Raw genomic sequence first — 20,317 nt, forward strand, 5'->3', positions numbered from 1 at the left:
CTCGTCATAATTTTGAAAACTAACTTGATACAACAGCGTTTTGTTCTCAAATTATAAACACAATTCACATTAGATTTAAAATAAAAACTGAGATATTTTTACCGCAGTTGTGTTGAAAAAATGTGAATACGAGTTTTCCGGAAAAACTCAAAAATCGCTAAAATTACATTTTTAGGCGTCGCGACGCCAAACAAACCGTTATAAGAAACAAATGTTTGCGTCAGATTGTGGAGATTCATCAACCATAAAAGCGAATACAAAATTACAAATTTTTATCTTTTAAATTAAAGACAATTTTGGGGTGACCATAAGTGATGCGGGACTCCTTGTATAAATAGGTAGAATCTAGGAAAAATTTAAAAGGGCCAAGGAGATTCTATAAAATTATCTCGTCGGCTTAAGTTGCTTTTTCCATTTACCATTTTCCCTATTTTTAAATTTTTCCATTTTCGAACAACAAGCGTTTTAAATTTTATAAAGGGGATAACAGGAAGGTACAGCGTTGGATCTTTTTATGAGTTATTATTTCAGAATTAAGAAACATTTTATTTTCATGCTCCAAATTTTCAAATCCCAGATTTGACGACAAATATGTAAAAAAATATGATTTTTTGACCTAGGACAAAAATTCGAAATGGACTTAACGATCTAAGCCGACGATAAAACAACAAACCTTGGATTGTTGCTAAGCAATCAAGATTATATTTTTTAATCCAGTGGCGAACTGCAAATTTCGTTCAAATAATCGATTAATTTTATCTCAAAAACGAAAAGACTTTTGTCTACAACATTTTTGCTAAATGATATTCTACTTGTCTTCACCAATTATGGTGTTTTGTTTGGTAGTTTATTTCAAAAACATCCTGTATGTATTTTCAAATGTACCCCCTTAAAAATAGGCGGCACTAGGGCGTCAACAGATGAAATCAGTTTGAGGTACTCGTCATAAATTTGGCCTGGAGGTGGAGACTTCTGGTGCATTTACCTTTATTTTCATTTGGTGTCACAGATAAAACAGATGCTGCTTTCTTTGCCTCAAATTAATCATTGTGGTTCTAATTTTGGATGTTCTGGTCCTGTGTAAATGCACAGGTTTATACCAATAGCGTATTCTATTTTAAGTAATTTTTGATTTATTCTTTAAAATTATTGATATTTTGTCTATTGTAGTTTATGTCATTCTTAGATATATTTGTATGCTTGTGCGTTTGCTTAATAACCATTGAAGAGTCTTTTTGATTAATTAGAGCAGTGTTTATTTGATGTAGGGCTGGTTTATCCAATAATTTGATTGAGATTAGATTAATTTTGCATCTAATTTGATGATTACTGGCATTTGATTGTCGGAAAAACAGTCACATGTCACTTTAACATGTCATTAAATGTTTAATTACAATTAAAGTTGTAATTTAGTTTCTGTAAATCGGGTCAAAGTGTTATGTTGTGATATAATATGGATCTGGTAAATAATTAAGCATCATAATATGTTATATGAATTTAACAAAGAGGATGTGAATTTTACTGCACATAAATGTTGGTGAAAGTGAAGTACTTAACTAACGTTTTTGCGAATTAAATTGGACAAAACTGCTTAACAATGCATGTCAAGACAAAGCAGTGTTTCGATGGCAATAGCGTAGGTATAATGTATGTCAAGTACCGAATCAGAGAGAAAATCAATTTTATCCGATATCGTCCCTAAGAAAAGATAAAAGCGAAACGTCGGTTGTATTTTTATCGCTTCATTTTTGAGTTTCATTCCTCATTACAAGCAAGTCGTGCGTAATCCTGAACATAATCCGGTCGTCCGATGCGAGGCGGGAAGCCGTGTGGATTACTCTTCAAATCCTCAGCTTCTGTAAAAAGCCGGCGATTTTGACTACATATACCAACCGTTAGGCTCGGCAATAAGATGTACTCTTTCTTTCTGTCGGCGTAGACAAACAAACAATAAAATCTAAGGCCATTATGCGCGACCGACGTCGCGATGTGTCGCGGCGCAGACCTGGTATAAATACCGAATCCTGCAGGCAAAAGTTCCTGCTACGCACAGTACAGCAGGCGCACAGAGACCCCGGTTCCTGCAAAGCACGCGAGCTCTCATTCACAGCAGTTGCTCCTCGACCCTCGCAGGAATAACACGCGCGTACGGTAGTGGAACACACGCGCCGCACGAACACCTGTCATGATTCAATATCACTTGCTGTAGTCTTCGACGACTCTCAATTTCATATCAAACTTTGATTAGCCAATGCTTTCACTCTGACAACTGCCGGTTAATCACTCTCATTCAGGATTTTGTCAACAAACTCCCGTTACCTGCAGGACAGGATAAACGTTTGTTTAACAGGAGTAGTGACTTGATGTGATTACCCGACGTGCGAAGTGCTTCTGCCCTGGCGTGTTTTGTTTATTGCTAATTGGGGTAATTGTTGCGTGCTGCAGCGGCTCCGACAAGTGAGTTTTGAGCGTATGTTTGTTTACATTAGAGGTGGCCCCCTTTCTTTCCATCCCTCGTGTTTTTCTATGTGTTTTGGTGTCGATTTTCGTGTTTGGAAAAGATTTGGATTTAGTAGTCAGTCAGAAAAGTGCCGCACTGTTATTGTGTCTATTTTATAAATAGAAAATCTTGAGAAAAGTCTCGGGTTTACCGCAGAAATTTAAATCTTGCTAGCTGTTGTTATTTTTAGGGCGGAAGTTCGATGCTAATTTTATTGAGTTGTTCAAACGTTGGTTTTTTTAGTAAGAGCGGTAATCGGATTTGTCCTGACAATCTTGCGGTTCGCGGCAATGGGATGCTCCTAGAATGAGCAAATCTCCATTCCTCAGTTAATCACAGAACATCCCCTTATTACAGGCCAAGCTCTAATGTAAACTGTACGCACAAACTAACGTAGTTGTCTTAACTTTGAGGTTATTTTCAGGCTCGAAGCAAATGCGCACGAATTTTAGACCGTGAATATAGCACCACACCGATGGAAATAATGAAAACCCTGTTATTATAGACACGGATACCGCAGCTTTTTCTGTCCATTAGAACCGCGAGTGTTCCGAAATAACATCGGCTCTCTTCATTAATATTAATCAAACCTCTACCGATAAAGTTTGGCCAACAGAGTCCTGCGCGTCGCGCGTGTTGCTTCTTAACTTTTGTGTGCAAAAGGCAGCATGTTCTCGCGTCCGATGAAGAAATATTAGTGTTTGAACTATAGAGACGGTGATAAGAAACAGCGACCCCGCTAGTTTAACGGTGTGAAGTGAATACTTATTCTTTATCGATCAAACTATGCAGCACCACCCTGGGTCCTGGTACCTACCCTGGGGAGTTCCCCTACAGAAGATGGTGGCTGTTCCTATACATCCAGCAGGGCCGCTACATTTGCAGCCCCCTGCGATGCACGTGCAACCCATGCTGACTGGGCTTCCCGCACCGCTTGCCACTCTCAGGACCTTCGTCACCCAGCCTGCCATGAGGCAACCTCAAAGAAAGGTTGGTTCGTTTACCATTTAGACTAACTCGACGTATTTACGATGGGAGAGTTAATTAACAACTTCGCGGCGGCGAAAAGTACTCAATAATTTGACTCTGAAATAATTTATGCATAAAATATTGATTTGCAACATACGATAAATAACGGATATTTGGTAAATATTGAGGTTTCATGGAAATGCACATTTCAAAGTTGGATGTTAACGACCGCTAATTTAATGGTGGTGGTTTCTTCACTATTATGCGGTTTACTCGCTGCGGTTTTAATGCTGATGCAGGAAAAAATACGAATTCTAGAGATTTTTCTGAAATTACCAATCAGCTATGATTGATGATCAGTTCAACAAGAACGAGATGAAAGTCAAATGTTTACTGCATACAGTATTGTTGACAATCTAATTGAAAAAACAAAGGGAATTTGTGTAGTTTTGTTTACAACTTTTCGATAAAATAAAAATGCCACAGTACCAACAAACCAAAATTTGCACTGATTTGTACAGGTGTTCCAAAATCGCTCTAGAAAAATGACAAAGGATGATACAAAATTTATGCTTTTGGCAGAATATTCTATCCATTGAGCCTGAACACAGGCACAGCCACAGGCAACAAGTAACACAAAAGCTGGGTACTAAAATTTAATTTTCTTTTGTTGCTGATAAATATATGTTTATACAACAATGCTGCGTAAAACAGAACCATAAATCAATCTTATCATGCGACTCGAAAGACATATTTTAACTGCAAAATAGTAAAAAAAATCGTGTGAATGTTTGTAGCAGTCGCTCCTCCAAATGCCCCATTTTCTTTGTCTGAATTCTACAAGAAAATTTCGGAAATACCTACCTTTGATTCCAAGCAAATGTGGAGTCGCCTACATGCATCTTATTTGCCGTTTTTACCTACCTGGTGTTGATGGTAGACCAAGATTTCCGCTTTGAAATACAACGCTGATAATAATTTCTGAATTATTATAACATCGTTTACATTTCCAAGTCTTTAAATTCACTTACATTTACATATCTCGGTTGTATCCAAATTAACGTTTGTACTTAGACATAAACCACAAGTTGTGCTTTATCACCGCAAATAAAGACATTCTGTGGTCTACGTTTTTTAGTACTGTGCTTTATTATTCATCATAAAATGTTTACGATTTTCTTTAATTCTGTCCGAAAGTTATGATTCAAATCGGTTGAAACCGTTCATGTTTTCGTGCGAGAATACTATGTGAACATTTTATTTATGGACGATAGCATCTGTATTTGAGATTTTAGGTGTTACAAATTACACGAGTTGCAAACAGGCGGTGGCTTCTGTTTAAAATGTGTTGAGGACAGAAATAAATGAAACAAAAGGACCATAAAAGGAAATTGTCAATTCGTGTTCCTTTCTCGTCATTTTATGAAGCTTTCTTGTTGCCATCATTTTTCTATTTTCCTCTATTCCCTTGTGTCGATTGAGGATCTTCACACATAACATGTACTCACATTATAATTTGTAGTAATAATATGGCAAACATGATCGTAACAGAATTCACGAAGCGGAATAGAAAAACTGCACTATGATGTAATGGAGTTATCTAACCGAAATGTTTATTGCCTTTTCACTACGGAATTTCTGCCGGTCTTTTTAATTCTCATTTCTATAAAAAATACAGAGTGCGCGAACTTAATAATTTCAAATACCGCCAAATTAATGTTTGCGCGAAGATTTTTTCAGCAGAATAGGCACGTAACTGCTGTCTGTACAAACAAGAGGGAAACCATTATAAGTTTTTTGGTGGATAAACTCGACGTTATAGCTATTTTATGCAAAATACAGGCTTAATGCGGTAAACCGTGGTACATCATTCCGTCTTTTCTTTCTAACGATATTAATTTTTGTGACGGAAATACTATTATGAAATTTCGCTGAAAGCAATTTTAATGTTAAGAGTGTAATTAAATGGTGTTTAAAAATTTGGAAATGTCTGTGCTCCGCCGTTTCAATTACCTAAAGGACCTGTTATAATAAGTATCATATCAAAGCATTATTTTCGGATCTCTTTAATGAATTCTCTTTTTATAGCTTGTGTGTTTAAAGCATGAGAATAATTCCGGTGTTAATCAATTTACCATTACGAGGAACCCAGTCCTTTTAAAATGGGCTTATCTAGGTGAATGATGATTGCAATTAATCACGAATTAAGCGTCGTTAACATTCACTGAGTTTAGGTTGGTGTCTTGTTATAATCATAGCGGAAAACTCATGACAATTCCGGGTTACTGAAAGCTAGTCATTATCAGGGGTTAGTTTGGGGAAGGTGAAATGTTATCCTGCCTCGAAGGTTTGGTTAGCAACGCTAATATTCCGTAAACACAGAAAAATATTCTGGTTTTTGGTCATTCTCATCTAGGATAATTGCTGTTTATTGTTCCTACGTCAGCATAGCTTTGATTCGGTAAAATTTGTCCTACGTTTAGTAATTGGATCTTCTAATGGATAGGTCTATAATAAATTCACTTCTACGTATTATAGAGATACTCTGTTTGGACCGTTAATCGATTTATTAAATCCCTTCTTAGTCAGGGGAGCTTAAAGATATAATGTATATGTAGGTACACTTGGAGGGCGAAAATACTGGAACATTCGAATAGGAAAACGCGCCTTTTCATGGCAGTTATTACGCGGATTTGTTTTGAAATGTTTTCCACAGTTGAATTACTGTCTTTTTTCGAAATTAAATGCAAATTTATTCATTCTAGTTACGTATTCATAGTGATTTTTGCCGGATTAACATGTACATGTGTGTACTTATTGTTTGAAATTATGCACAGTTTTATTAGGTTGATGCTGATGTACGTTGCTAATGCAACATTTCTATGAATGGAGAACGCCGGATAATAAAGGGAAACTGCCGTTTTAACCCAGATATTGCTTCCTAGTTATGTGAATAAATGTTTGGATATTTAGAGTTATTCGGACGGGACTGAATTTACAATGGTCTATCTTTATGCGTTGTAAAATTAAAACAGAGCGAGAGATATTGAAATAAGCGAAAAAAATTGGTGAGGAAAATTGTCATTTTTGATTTAGCAATGACAAGGCGGCCCTTCAAACCACAGGAATTGAGCATTCGGGCTCCATGGTAGCAACATCTTGATGAGAAATTAGATTTCACTACACGATAATTACAATAACTGTCTCCTCATCCGAGGCGATTGGCAAGGATGGATGACTCGTTAACATTAGGATTCTATGTTTATGCAGATATAAGTTGAATTGATAGAACTACATTACACAGATATTGGAATTGGAGTTGGAAATTATCTGGGGTTTCCGAACTTATTTCCAATTTTGGCCATATCTGAGAGACTCGAATTTGATTTATTCTGACCACAACAATGTTTTTGGTTATATTTTCTTCCACTGCCAGCAGACATTTTACCGGTTGCCAATCTATCAAACCACAATTCTATTATAGAAATGTTCAAGAAGAAATTGTAACGAATTATTACGATGTCGCTTTAGTTTTAGATGGAGTACCAATGCAACTTGTTTTTTTCATTTTGCCCTAAAAAAACTCGTGACGTTAATAAACCTGTTACAGAGCGCACTATTTTCGTCGCGTTTTCATGTTGGAAATTCGAGTAGAAAACTGAGATTGCTATTTAGCAACTTCCGCTGGAGTTTGATGTACATTTTTTCCTCTTTGCGACATTAGAATTGCTTGTCTTCCGGTAAATTGTTACACAAACAAGACGTTGAGATAATGTCATTATATATAGCGTTTAATTTCCTTGGCGTGAAGTGAACTCAAGGAAAGTAAACGCCAATAATTAGATCTAAAAATTGGGAGGATTCTCTTTCGCAATTATTGTCATGGTCATTACGGATCGTAAAAGAAACATGTTTTTATGTCATGCTGTCGATATAAAAATCATCATGGCGCAGGTTAGCCATTACACAGAATAATGTTATCCATTGAATCTAATTACGTTTTCCTTCTGGGTAAGCTGATGGTTCCTGGAAACGAATAATGCACTAAACGGTTTTTACTGCCTTGCTGAAGATAATAATGACTTTGATCCTCAATCTTTGGCAATTTGAATGAGTTCGTTTCAGGACTAATCGTTCCTCACACGCAATGACAAATAACAAGTTGACCTAAGGGAAATCAGACCTGTCGCATTTCATAGATTAATTGCATGCTCTTACACGCAACTATAATTATCGGCGGGTTCCAATAATTCATCGCGAAAATTTTAATGTTTCGCAGTTTGGTGTAGATCAAACTTTAATTAAAGATTGTGATGCAACGTTGCGGTTACGTGTTGGGTAACATTTATTGTAGGTATTTTGTATGGAATTTAATTATGACAGTAAAATAAGAGACGGTACGAAGGAAAGTTGGCTTGTTTTTCTTCGCTATTTCATAATTCGCTTTACTTTTTGTACGATATGACGGATAGTTGTGGTTACTGGAATTAAGGAACCGCACATGTAAAGTTCGCTTTCACCCAGAACAGGTTTGGGATTATTACTGCTTTTGAACTTAAAAGTAAGGTCATCATCTTGCAAAATACGTCGGTTTTATCTCTTTACATCAACCTGTTACCCGCTGTGGAGTTTTAGGCCAAGTCATTAGCAAACAATGTCTATCAACTTCTTAAATCTTTTTGGAAGAAATTGTCTTACACCGGTAATTTGAGCTACTTGCGATTTTTTCAATTGCACGTGCGGGTAACATTACTATTCATTACACAATTTACTTAAAATTACTCTGAACAGTGCGTATGGGTTGTAATTATCACTCATTTAACCGCCTCCGTATTGTTTTTTTCAGTGAAAGTCGTGCGTTTGAAGAGGAGCAATTCTATTGTGTGCAAGAATAAATTTATTAGCATTTTATGGACATTCATACACGTAATCATATAGCTCCACGAATTTATAAGTTGTAATGACAGACATGTTGGCAGTGGGTAAACATTTTCAGTCCAACTTCACCAAGTGCAAAAATACGTGGATAAAAATGTAAATTGCACTATACTAAAACTAGGGCGTCTGATGTAATTATTTCACTTTTTCCCAACCTTGAACGCTTTGTCTAAAATTTGGTTAATTACCGACATTACGGTTATTAGTTTGCAAATTGCCACTTTAGAAATTAAATATTTTTACTTTATTTCCACATAAAACGTCCTCTGACCTTAAATTTACAACTAAACAAATTATAAAAAAAAATTGTTGCCGGTTACGACTCATAATGTTTTTTTTTGTCTCATCTTATCGCCGTACACCACTAACCTTTTAAGAATGCCAACTTTGTGCATATTTCCGAGCTGGTTTTTAAAGTTACATCAACGTCTAAAAATAAAGCAAAATTAGATGAAAATAATTTCCCACCTAATTCCGACATGTGTCGGAAAAAACGAGTGACACCTGAAGGATGCCTATAAAAAAAGTAATCAAGAAACACTTACTTTCCGACCGCATATTAGGTGGATACATGCAAAAATATTTCAATGCAAATTTAATTTTGCCAAGCTGTAGTAAGCTTATAGAGGCGGGGAATGGTAATGTGTGCTCGGAAATATTCATGGACTTGATTATCAGTATTTTTCTTCTGGTAAATTCGGGTGTTATTGGATGGTAAGAATTTATTTTGGAATGTCCCCTGTGAATTTGTACGTATTCATCCCATTTTCAAGAGAAAGAGATTGAATTAGAAGTTTAAGAATTTCTGCATTAGGGACTCTTTTAGTGACGGCTGCATAAAGAATCTGGTCTCCTGAGCCACGAAGGGAAATTTTTTTTCAGGTAGCATGTCGAATACAACTGTTGTTAAAACTAATTATTAGTTTATTAGAGTCGACTGAAATTAAACTGTTCAATTTATGTCGCACGAGAAATGACAGATATTCGTTACTGTTATTGTTTCATTACTGCACTGGATGTAAAAATTAACTTCTCTAGCAATTACAAACAGTGGGCCGGTTTTTTAATTGCTGATTAATTAGCTGATCACGTAATTGACAATTTTTGATTAATCAAAAGTTAACTTTTGCATATCGAAAATGGCCTTTTTCAAAGATTATTTAATTCTTAATTAGCCGATTCTCAATTAATCAAAAAGTCGTTAAGTTGGTACAACTGCGTATAGCTGTGAAGTTGCACCAAACGTCAAACATTTGACGTTGTCAAACAATAGTTACTTCAACATTTTATTAAAAGTGAAAAGGACAAGTGTTCCTGTGCGATGGAAAAGCCTAGCAAACGATCCACCAACTTACTGTAGAAGAGGAAACACTGCTAGTTGCATTAGTAGATCAAAATAGAAATGTTATTGAGTGTAAAAAGTCTGGAAAGAAAATGAACACGTATGGAAGAAAATTGAAAGAGAATTTAACTGCCGCAGTGGCAAAAACTATTTTCGTAATGTGAAAGGGCTAAAAGAAAAATATGCTAACCTAAAGCGAACAACGAAACAAAAATGCGCCCATAACAAACAATTTTTTTTTAAAACAGGTGGTGGAAATTCTGAAGAAGTTACACTAACTATAGTGGATAAGGCAATAAAAGAATTGTTGGGCGAACAGATTGAAGGTTTATGTAATAATTTCGACAGCGACTCAAATAACACCAATGGTAAATAATTTCAATTTGTTTATCTGCTATTTTAACGCACACTTTTTAGAAGTTGCTTTAAGAAGAGAGTCTCTGATCGATCTGATCACAACACCAGCAGTTATAGAGACGGTTTCTGGTGCTTTTGACGCTGAAGATATTACAATTCTCGATTCAAATGGTAAAAAAGTAAATACCATTACATTATAATGATTATAATTAATTTAATCAATCAATCAATCAATCAATCAATCAATCATCTTCTGAAACAAACTGGAGTTCATATGCAACAAGAAATTTGAGAGAACCTCTGACCAAAAAACTCCAAAGTAAAAAAGTTACTCCAACACAAATTCTTAAATCTTTAATTAACCTGATTACAGGTAGAAAAATTGTTAAAACAAGAGTTACCAAAAAATATATTATAATAATATAATATATATTCTTATAGAAGAAAAATTAAATTTTGTGAAGTTACAGCGAGAAAAATTCTTAGAAGAACACGAACTTAGGATGAAAATTTTAGAACAAAAACTGCTAATAAATGAAAAGAAAATTTAGAATCTCTGTAGTTAGATTCTAAGTTTTCTTTTTATTTGTTTATTAGCAGATTTTGTTGTAAAAAAGACTTCATAATCTTTAGTAAATTTCTTTGAATTTGGTTTAAATAAATGTTACAATCTTTCAAAATAACTATGTATCAAGTTATATCTTGTAATATTATTAATTCCACCTCTTATCTCTTCAGCATTTTGAACGCCAACATTATTAACAATATTAACAGCGGCTTCTTGTTCTTCATTGACCACAGGTTCTGGTTCACCCTCATCACAAACAATGTTGTGCAAAACCGCAGTTGCAACTATTACGGCTTGTATCCAATTTTAATCTTAAACCTAAGGCAAGTGACCGAAATCTTCTCTTCCAAACTCCACCACATTCCTTGTGCGAATTAAAGATTCATTAAACAAATTTTCCGCTTGATTTTGAACTTGGAGCAAAGGAGTCATTAAATAGCGCCTTACAGGATAGCCACTGTCCCCTACCAGAAGACTGTCTGCAAAATTTCCCATTTCAAATTTTCCACATAGTGAAGAATTTCTAAAAATATGGAAGTCGTGCGCTGAACCAGGCCATCGAACGACAATATCTTGAATTTTTAAATTCGCATTAGAAACTGTCTGTACATTCAAAGAAAAAAAATTGTTTTTTGTTTCTGTAAATTTCTGCGTTGTCACCTCCTGGGAACTGTATTTTAACATGGCTACAGTCTATTGCCCCGATACATCTTGGAAATTTTGCTATATTGTAAAATCCTTGTTTACACTCTGTTAACTCTTCTACGTTTTGTGGCATTTTAATATAATTTTCTCTCAGACCTGCTAAAACCATGCTTGCACGTCGAATTGTTTTGCAAGCAGTAGATTTGTGCACCCCACAAAAATCTCCAGCCACACATAAAAAGGAGCCACTAGCATAAAATCGCAGAGTTAGCAGCAACTGATTTTCGGGCGATAAACAATCTTTTTTAGACCCAAAAACTGCTATAAAGATTATTCGTTTTCATAATACTGACAAAATTTACCTTCTAGTGGGAAAAGAAATTGCTTCTTCTATGTCTTCTAATAAGTTATGTACCGTCCGGGGCCTCAACCGAAATCGGGAAAAATAGTAGATTACAACCCGAGGTGGGAAGTCCTCCATTCTTGGAACTTCCACCGAGGATTGTATACGATTTTATTCACAATCATAAATAATAAAACTTCTTAACAGATGAGTTGTGACAATCAAGAAACTTCAATACTTTGACGTTTTGATCAGAATTCTAACCAAACTGTTTGAACTAACATTCATTGTCACAAAATAAACTTCGACGATGCTTCTGATGCATAATTCCGCAGTCCTTGCACTTGTTCTTAAAAAATTTTTGGTGCCGACTTTTTCTATTTTCAGGCAGCAGGTCCGCCGTAACCTTTTCTGCTGCCATCCGCAACTCGAGAGGAGTAGGTACATTCAAAATCAGACATCACAAGTCAAGATCTACATAATGCTAGCCCAATTTAATTTACGTTTGACACTTATCAGAAATGTCAGTTGCAGAATTTTTCCTACTTTTTTAATCATAATCTAGATATCTCGCATTTTGAGAGTGGAAAATGGGTATTTCCTAACCCGCGAGGAAGTAAACTGTCATGGTAATGGTTCATTTCCCAACTTTTAAAAAGAATGGAAACTTATGTATTATTAACTGATTGTGAATAATAGTATATTACGCAACGTGTGGGGTAAGAAGCCAATTACCCACGAGGGGAAAAATTGTGCGCGAGGCGAAGCCGAGCGCAATAATTCCACGAGAGGGTAATTGGCCTTACCCCCGAGTCGCGTACTATACTTTTTCTACGACTCCCTTTCCCGCAACCTTCTAATTTTTGTTTCGATAAATTACAACTAAAGTCGAATTTTACATGATTTTTATTAAATATTGGCAATTGAAATATTTATAATAAGTATCAACTAAAAAAAACAAAGAACAATTTTCATAAATTATGAACAACCTTGGAAATTTTTATTTGTTAAAATTAGTAGTAAAGTTAGAACAATTTTTGATTATAAATGGTGCAAGAGATTTGGTTAGCTGAGTATTCAACGCGAAACAATTTGTGGAAGTTTCTGCTTCATCCGTGGCAGTTTCTATTTCGCTGAAATTCACAGATGTAGTGCAAGTAGCCATGGATGTAGAAGGTAACCCGTCTTGAACTTGCGCCAGTCCTACGGATTCCAGTATTTTTTTGGAAGTTGCTGTCTTATTTGCCATTGAATCATCGACGTATCCTTCTGCAACCGCAGAGGATTTCCATCCTCCGTGTCTTTTCAATGCAAACAAGTCAGCTCCAGCGTCAACCAAAATTGTAGCAGAAGTTCTTCTAAGGCAGTGGCCAGTATAGAGTTCAGGTGTTAGCAAACCTAAGTATTGGGCTATTTTCTTCGGGACATCAGCCAATTTATTTATTCCTACCACTTGCCTAGTCATTTTTCCTTTTTGATAATTTAAGAAGAAATGAGAAATATTATGATCCTGTATTTGTTTCCGAAGATTTATATACTTCTTGCAAATGTGACAAAATTGTCCGGAAATCACAAACGATCGAGATATTTTAGTTTTGCTATCAGGTATTTTTACTATAAGGTTTGATTCTGAATCTTCTATATCTGCGAGTCTCATTTTTTTCAGTTCTTGTGTCCTGCAAGCCCCAGTAATTCCAATAATCAGGACTGTTTTTGTAAACAGGTGTTCTAAATCAGGAGCATTCTTCAGAAAAGTATTAATTTCTTGAGCCGTTAGAATTTTTGATTTTTTACTCTTGAATCCATCTGATTGTCTCTTTAAGAAAGCCCGTAATTTCTGGTAGTTTGCAATATTTACGTCGTGTTTGATGCTTAACATGGTACTTAACATTGAGTAAAAAGCCCACAGGGACGAAGGTTTGAAATCTTGTTTCAACTTGCCAAAATACGCGAGTAAAATATTCTCGAAGAAAGATGCCACTCCGTTGTCCGCACACCAGGCGATGAATTTGCTGTACACCGACTCGTACCGCTCTTTTGACTTTTTCGGAATCAGATCATCAGTTGCACTAACTGCTTGTGCTGCAATTTCGGGGGGCGAAGCTTGCAATTCACACTCGGAGTCACTCATCATGATGAAATATACAAACACAAATTGCAAATGTCAATTTTGACAAATTTTTATGACATCCACAGCAACTGCTATTCCTCTGTACTATTATGTAATTATATATATTACCCACTGGTCATTACATTGCAGTGTGTGTAACCATGGATTTACTTAGAAGGACAATCGTTTGTAATTCATAGATTACTATAACAGGAGTAGAAAAAAATCTTTTTGGTCCCACTCTTCTAAATGATTAGGCCTATATCTTACAGTTTTCGGTCTACGAACCTCTTCGTCACTGCTGTATGCGTTTATGTCGTAATCCCACATAATGAAGATTCAGATTGATGTTTTCAATATTTTGTTTGACATTAGAAAATTGGAAGATAATTACTAGATATTTCAATGATTAAGTAAACTGCACGTTAACATAAACTTTTTGATTAACTGACACTTGAAAAACTGACAAATTTCGTTAATTACAAATTAAAGGCTAACTAACAATTGTAAAACCGGCCCTAAAAGACTTATTTTTTATTTGAGCTCCAGTAGGTGTTTTACACTCTGCATTTTTTCCTCTTGCTTATTCTTCTAATGTCGCCACTGCATTGTAAGTGTAGCAAGTTTTCTCAGTTACGAGATAGGCTGAAAGGGAAGGGTCAAATTCGTAAAGTTTAATCATTGAGCCTCGTCCTTTACCCAAGAGCACTATTTTGGAATATGATCGCTTCGATACGGTCTCTCGGTTAAGTTTTAGGGCAAGTCATGAATTTTCTTGCGCGTTACTCTAAACCTTGATGTCACACATCAGTTGCTAGTGAAATTTTCACAATAAAGAAGATGCGATGATAGATCCGTGTTACCAAAGAATTTTTTTGCTTGGAATTGTGCTTATTATTGTGTAATTTCTGATATCCTGGTCATGCACTTCACGCGATAAAATGCCATTCGCGCCTCGACTGCGGAAATGGTTATTAAGAAATATATCCATACGTTTTTATGTCGTACATGACGAATTACATTAGCCACATTACTCTAATCATGTTCAAAAATTACAGCCTTGACTGCTCTCTACTTTGTAGGTATTTTTCCTCCAAGTCATAAAAGTTTATAACCGCCACTTCATCTTCATGTCCTGTCAAAGTAATTTACAAGCACCGTGTGTACTCAAAAGTGCACGCGTTGTCGCTTCAGGAATATCTTAATTCAATATCGAGAGCATCCATTTCGTTTCACATTAACGAACTATATCCTGCAGAAACTCGGATAATTACGTCTTCATCAAACCGCTCCACTTTAAAACGAAACGGTTTTGTACAATACAAGATCACGTATTCAATATTCCTGTTTATAGCAGCGTCGCGGCGGTTGCTCCGAACGAAATTTCCATTGAAACTTTTTCTCACTATGTAATGATCACAGCGATTTGTTGTCGAGAACTTGAAAAGAAGTGTCTCGGTGGAATTCCATGCACCGTGACGTTGTGCAAAATTTATATAATTCACATTTCGAGTCTATTAAAGTGCAAAGCGACCACGTGTGGAACTCCACACTTCATATTAATGCTTTTACCTGCATTTCAGCCTTTTGTCACCTATGTTGGGTTACATATTTATGCTCATCTCACAGCAACGCCGACCTGCTTGGTATCTTTACAAGCAAAGCGTGTGTGCTTTTCAAAGCGAAATTTAATTTGGTGTTATTAGTGGGAACCATTTTGGAAAGTTTTGAATTGCTTTCAGGGCATTAGGCTTTGTTCATATTACTGACTGGATCCATAAGTTATGGCGGGCGCTCCACGTATGGCTTTGAATTTTAGAATAATATACATATTACTAGGAAAGTGAAGTCGATTGACGTCAGTTGGAACTATAGAGACCTTGAAGTATCAATGTTGTCATTTTAGATACTAAAACGATAGTACCAAATTCGAACAATTTAAAAAATTAGCATTGTACTGAAAGTCTGATGAGTGTTTGCGTACCTACAGTGTTCATTGCATTCGAGAATTTTCCACGTTTCAACCTATTGACATCACGTACCAGCTCTATTTGCTCCAGAATGAATAAACAAACGTACTTCAATTAGGTTTAGTTTTCACGTTTTAGTCGACTTGGGAAGGAACTTCAATTTTGTGCAACCACACCGAGGAAACTAAAGCGAGGGAAATTTTGTACAAGGTGTTTATAAATGTTTCTAGCATCAAGGGTGGCTATGAATTGTCAAAGAAAGTTGCCGCTCTTTACAAATGTGGATTCAGATTTTTCAACTGACTTTTGCAGTTAACCTCAATCAAGAGCAAAGTTAATTTTGACCATACATGGCAGGAATTCCAGAGCCGCTCTTGATGCTAGAAACATTTATAGACACCCTGTATCTTCATATACTTTATAGAGGCATTTCGTAAATAGACCGCAATCTATGAACTGGTAAGTCTAGGAACTATATGACACGAGAATGTGCAGTAATTTTTGTCCTAACGTCTTTCATTTGAGAAATAGAAGACTCTTAAGTTGACTAATGAGCGGTGGAGCAGTGGAAAGTCATTTCTAAAGTAGAATTGCTTCATGATTCTAAATCTGTTATGCTCTATTACGCCAAGCCAAAGTACTCTGTATTCACTTTTTTTTCGGTTTTGATTAACAACTTGCACTTTATCATAAAAAAGAAAATTAAATAAGCTTCTCAACGAACTATAGAAGTTGTCGGAAGAGTTGTTGCCAAAATATTTAAGAATAACTGATGGAAAATTTCACTTCAAAACGAACGGTTTTAAAAATCTATTTGACACTTTCTTGCATAGAACTTTTAAATTGGTACTTTGATGTTTGATTGTAATACGAAGATTGAGATTAATGCTTAATGCTTTATTCTGAGCTTCGTTAGCATTAAAGTTATTTAAAAACTCAATCTGCGTCTCGAAATTACGTGGTTTTATCCAATAGGATTGTTTTTTTTATAAATTTGACAAAAATTAAAAAAAGCGGTTATTTTCTGAAAATGAACTCAATGTTTTTTGTCCTGTATTTGTCAGTGCGTCAAAAAGACATGATAACAATGTTTTTAATGACACATTACAATTAAAAAAACTGTGTAATAATTGTTGAGAATTATTTTATATTGCATGGGAAAATCATTAGAAAGAGCGTTTTTTTTTCTCAAAAAATGGGAGTTTTTCAAAAATTTCATGGTAAGTACAAACGCTAATGATGCATTTTTAGATCGTCGGAAAGCTTATTAAATTGGCTTTTTAAAACACTGTCGATAAAGTTTATAACTTTGTAAGTTTGCAAGAAAAAACGAAGAAAATACAGTAAAACTAAAAAAAATTGTTTTTCAAAAATATTTCTAAATTTGCAAAACGGATTGCAGATTCGGAATTAGGAGCCTACTTTGGAAATGACTTTCCTCTTATTCAAAGTTTGTTGACTAGTGTAACTTATCAAGTTACTTTAGACTAGTAGTTTTAGTGACGGTGAAACCAGTTTTGAACGCATCTCATTGGTCGTCTTGAACTTTACTTAATAAACCAAATGCTTTAGGACAAGAAACACTTCAGAATCTTGCTTTAGGGAATCGTCTATTTGTGAAACACCCTGCATAGAAATAGAACGAATTTTTACGAAAAAACAAATTTGATATCCTGAGAAACAATAGTGTTTAGAAGACAACGTTTAGAGTATGCGAAGATGCCAGATTCATTTTAAGAGAAAATTTGGCACGATTTCAAGTTGTAGAAAATGATGGTAATTTTATTGTGTTGCTAAAATTATACTTGTCACAATGAATTCCGTTTACTTCAAATATGCGGTTGTTTATTAAAAAAAATATAGAAAATACAAATTGAACGGAAAGAATGTTCGTAAAATGTTGTTTATGCTTGAATGGCTTTTTGTCCTGGTAAGTTTTCTGGTATTGCAACCTTGTGTAGAGGTACTGATAACCGCATGTGACAATAACAGTTTTTGCATACACATTGCAATTAACATGAAACGTCAAACAAACTGCTTGTTAATCAGCTAACTAAATTGTAGAAAATCAAACTAAGAACTCAAATGCATGTCTCGTAAGTATTAATCAACAATCATATCTTAAACCAGTTTGGTTTATGGTATGCAGCTTCATCGAAATGTCAACACTGAGGCCATGTTGCTCTTCAACAATGACAACCAGACGGGAATTGCATTTGTGTTGGACATGGAGAAAGCTATCGAGCCAACTTCTGTAATATTGGCTAATTTAGGTTGTAACATAGCAAATGTCTGTTGTGGGTTTGACGCCTAAAACTTTACAAAAGGTGTTAATCGATTCCATTTTTGGACATTTAACCACAAAATTTTTGCTCCGCTTTGATTAAAATTCGTAATAAGACGACACAAATTTTGGAATTTAATTTAGAGCACACCAATTTAAACCAAACATTTGTCTAATTAGGTGCGAATCGTTGAAACATATTTTGCTTCGAACCCTTTGAATCTGTTGTTTCCACTGTATAGAATCTCGACACCATTCAATATGTGTCTTTGAAAGTGGGAAGTTCTGCCATCGTTTCCGTGAAATTAGTTTGAAAATTTTACAACTAATTAAAGAACAGTACAGCAAAATTAGCCTTTGAAGTGTATCTTCATTGGAAAGATGCGAGCACCTAACCAATTAATTCATAAATTGGAGTTCGTACTTATCACAGATATCGAAAAGTAATCATTTTTATCGCACTCAAACTAAAACATTTCGAATTCAATACAATGAAGTCTACTTAACTAACTGGCCAGACTGTAATAAGAGGAAGAAATTCGAAAAGCTGGTGCATTTTACAATCAGTGCCGCAATTCAATAGCGCAGTAAATTTTTATTGATCCATTAAGACGGAATGCGTTATAAAATTCAAGCAATCAATAATGTTCTGAATCTCTTTTTCATTCTCGAGGGTTGTAAATTGACAAGTTTGTCCGATAGGATATTAAGTTGCTTAGTTGATAAGGTTCCACAGATCAAAAACGTAAAAATATATCTGAGAGATCAAGAAAATTTTCAATATTGTTCTTTGACAATAAATTCGTAAAAGTACGTTTTCTCGATATCTGAAGTTGGTTGCTTTTTGTGAGATGAGAACCGTAAAGCTCTTGTTTAAGCTTCGGAATAAATAAAAGTTCGCTTTTATTTGTAGAAAAATTGATTTGTAACTCGTTCATGACCTTTAATGCAAATTTTTTAGCTTCCCGCTTCTTCATATTTGCCAAAGTGTAAGGAAACTCAAACCCATAATTAAACTTCACGGTTTCACTAATAATTGTAGCAAGAAGCCAAACATATGTCTGTCGTGCCATGCAATAATTACTGTTATTAACATTCGGTTCTTAAATTTACATTTCCTGACATGTTGCTGTTACAAGTTTAAGGGTAATCCAGTTCGGATTTCATCTTTCCATAGAAGCTCTTGTTGTTGTATTTGCCTCAGAGGGTATCTTGGCAGAAATTGTTAATTAGATGGTGCAATAGGTACCTTGACGACGTCTAACTTACTCAATGAAAGGCAGTGCATCTAATTCCAAGTTCAAAATGTTATTTTGGTCTTTCTCTGTTTGTTAAAGTCAATCATCTAATTATGAAATTAAGCTTTTGCATGCCATTTCATTTACAAAGTTTTCAGAGTTTTCAACGCTTGCTCCGATCAATAACGGATTGTAGATCTAGCGTGACATTCAAATATGCACCAACATAATATTTGTTGATTTATGCCGCTAACCTAATATAAGGATTGGGAGTGGTGCTATATTTTCCGATAATTAATTTGGATTCACCGATGAAATTCGTAACCGCTGAGACAATATGTATCGACCATTGGCTTAACTGCATTGCAGGACCTGTTTCGATTCCAACGATTTTTCAAGTCATAAACGTTTTCATTATAACGCGTACGTTTCATACCTGATCAATCAGTTTTATTCGCGTTGTCATTGTCGCATACAACAGGGAGCTGGCGCAATGTTTTCTGATTGTTCGAATTTGACCCAGTCATTTGTCAAAAAGTGCACGTTTCTTGCAGTATGAAATTCTACGAGGTGCTGACTTGATAAATGTAGTATTTAACGAATGATTTTATGTACATTCACGACCTTTAATGTTTCGTCTTGCATAATGTTCAAGATTCACCTTCAGAAATGTCAGAAGTAAGGAAGACTACGTGTATTTTCTAATATAAACATTCATGATTACCACATTACAATTACCTTCATGAATAGCTTGTTTTTGAAGGGTCACTCGGTACGATTAATCATTTTTATTACATGGTTTAGCCTTTGATCGTTTTCAATTGCAATTAAGATGTCAAACGTTACTTAAGGGAGATTTGTGCTCTTTTTGTTGCTGCGAAAAGTCTTCGAGCAGTTTTTTTGTCAGTAATGTAATAAATCTGTCGATGTATTTTAATTTTAAATTGATTCTTTCCCAGTCGCTTTGCAGTCAGTTATCTCTCCTTCAAGATACGGATCAATTAATTTTTAATGTCAAAATGGCAAAGAAGCGGTTTCACTTTGCCGGCATGT

At 35.2% G+C, this 20,317-nt stretch overlaps 1 protein-coding gene across 5 annotated transcripts in view; it reads left to right on the plus strand.

The window, feature by feature from the left end:
- The window catches only part of LOC148173736 (pseudouridylate synthase RPUSD2-like), a 296,122-nt gene that overhangs the window by 76,075 nt on the left and 199,730 nt on the right, over positions 1–20,317 (plus strand). The window contains exons 1-2 of one of the 5 annotated variants that reach the window (XM_088035909.1): positions 2,046–2,457; positions 2,925–3,490. The exons of 3 other annotated variants lie outside the window; for them this stretch is intronic. In XM_088035909.1, coding sequence (XP_087892035.1) covers positions 3,287–3,490 — 204 coding nt within the window. In that variant the 5' untranslated portion in view covers positions 2,046–2,457; positions 2,925–3,286. Of the gene's footprint in view, positions 1–2,045; positions 2,458–2,924; positions 3,491–20,317 lie in introns of those variants that run through there. One more of the 5 variants, XM_088035910.1, reaches the window with a different exon arrangement.

The sequence above is a fragment of the Gnatocerus cornutus genome, chromosome 5, assembly GCF_029298725.1.
Source record: "Gnatocerus cornutus isolate USDA-ARS CGAHR chromosome 5, icGnaCorn1.1, whole genome shotgun sequence".
In the NCBI taxonomy this organism is placed as follows: domain Eukaryota; kingdom Metazoa; phylum Arthropoda; class Insecta; order Coleoptera; family Tenebrionidae; genus Gnatocerus; species Gnatocerus cornutus.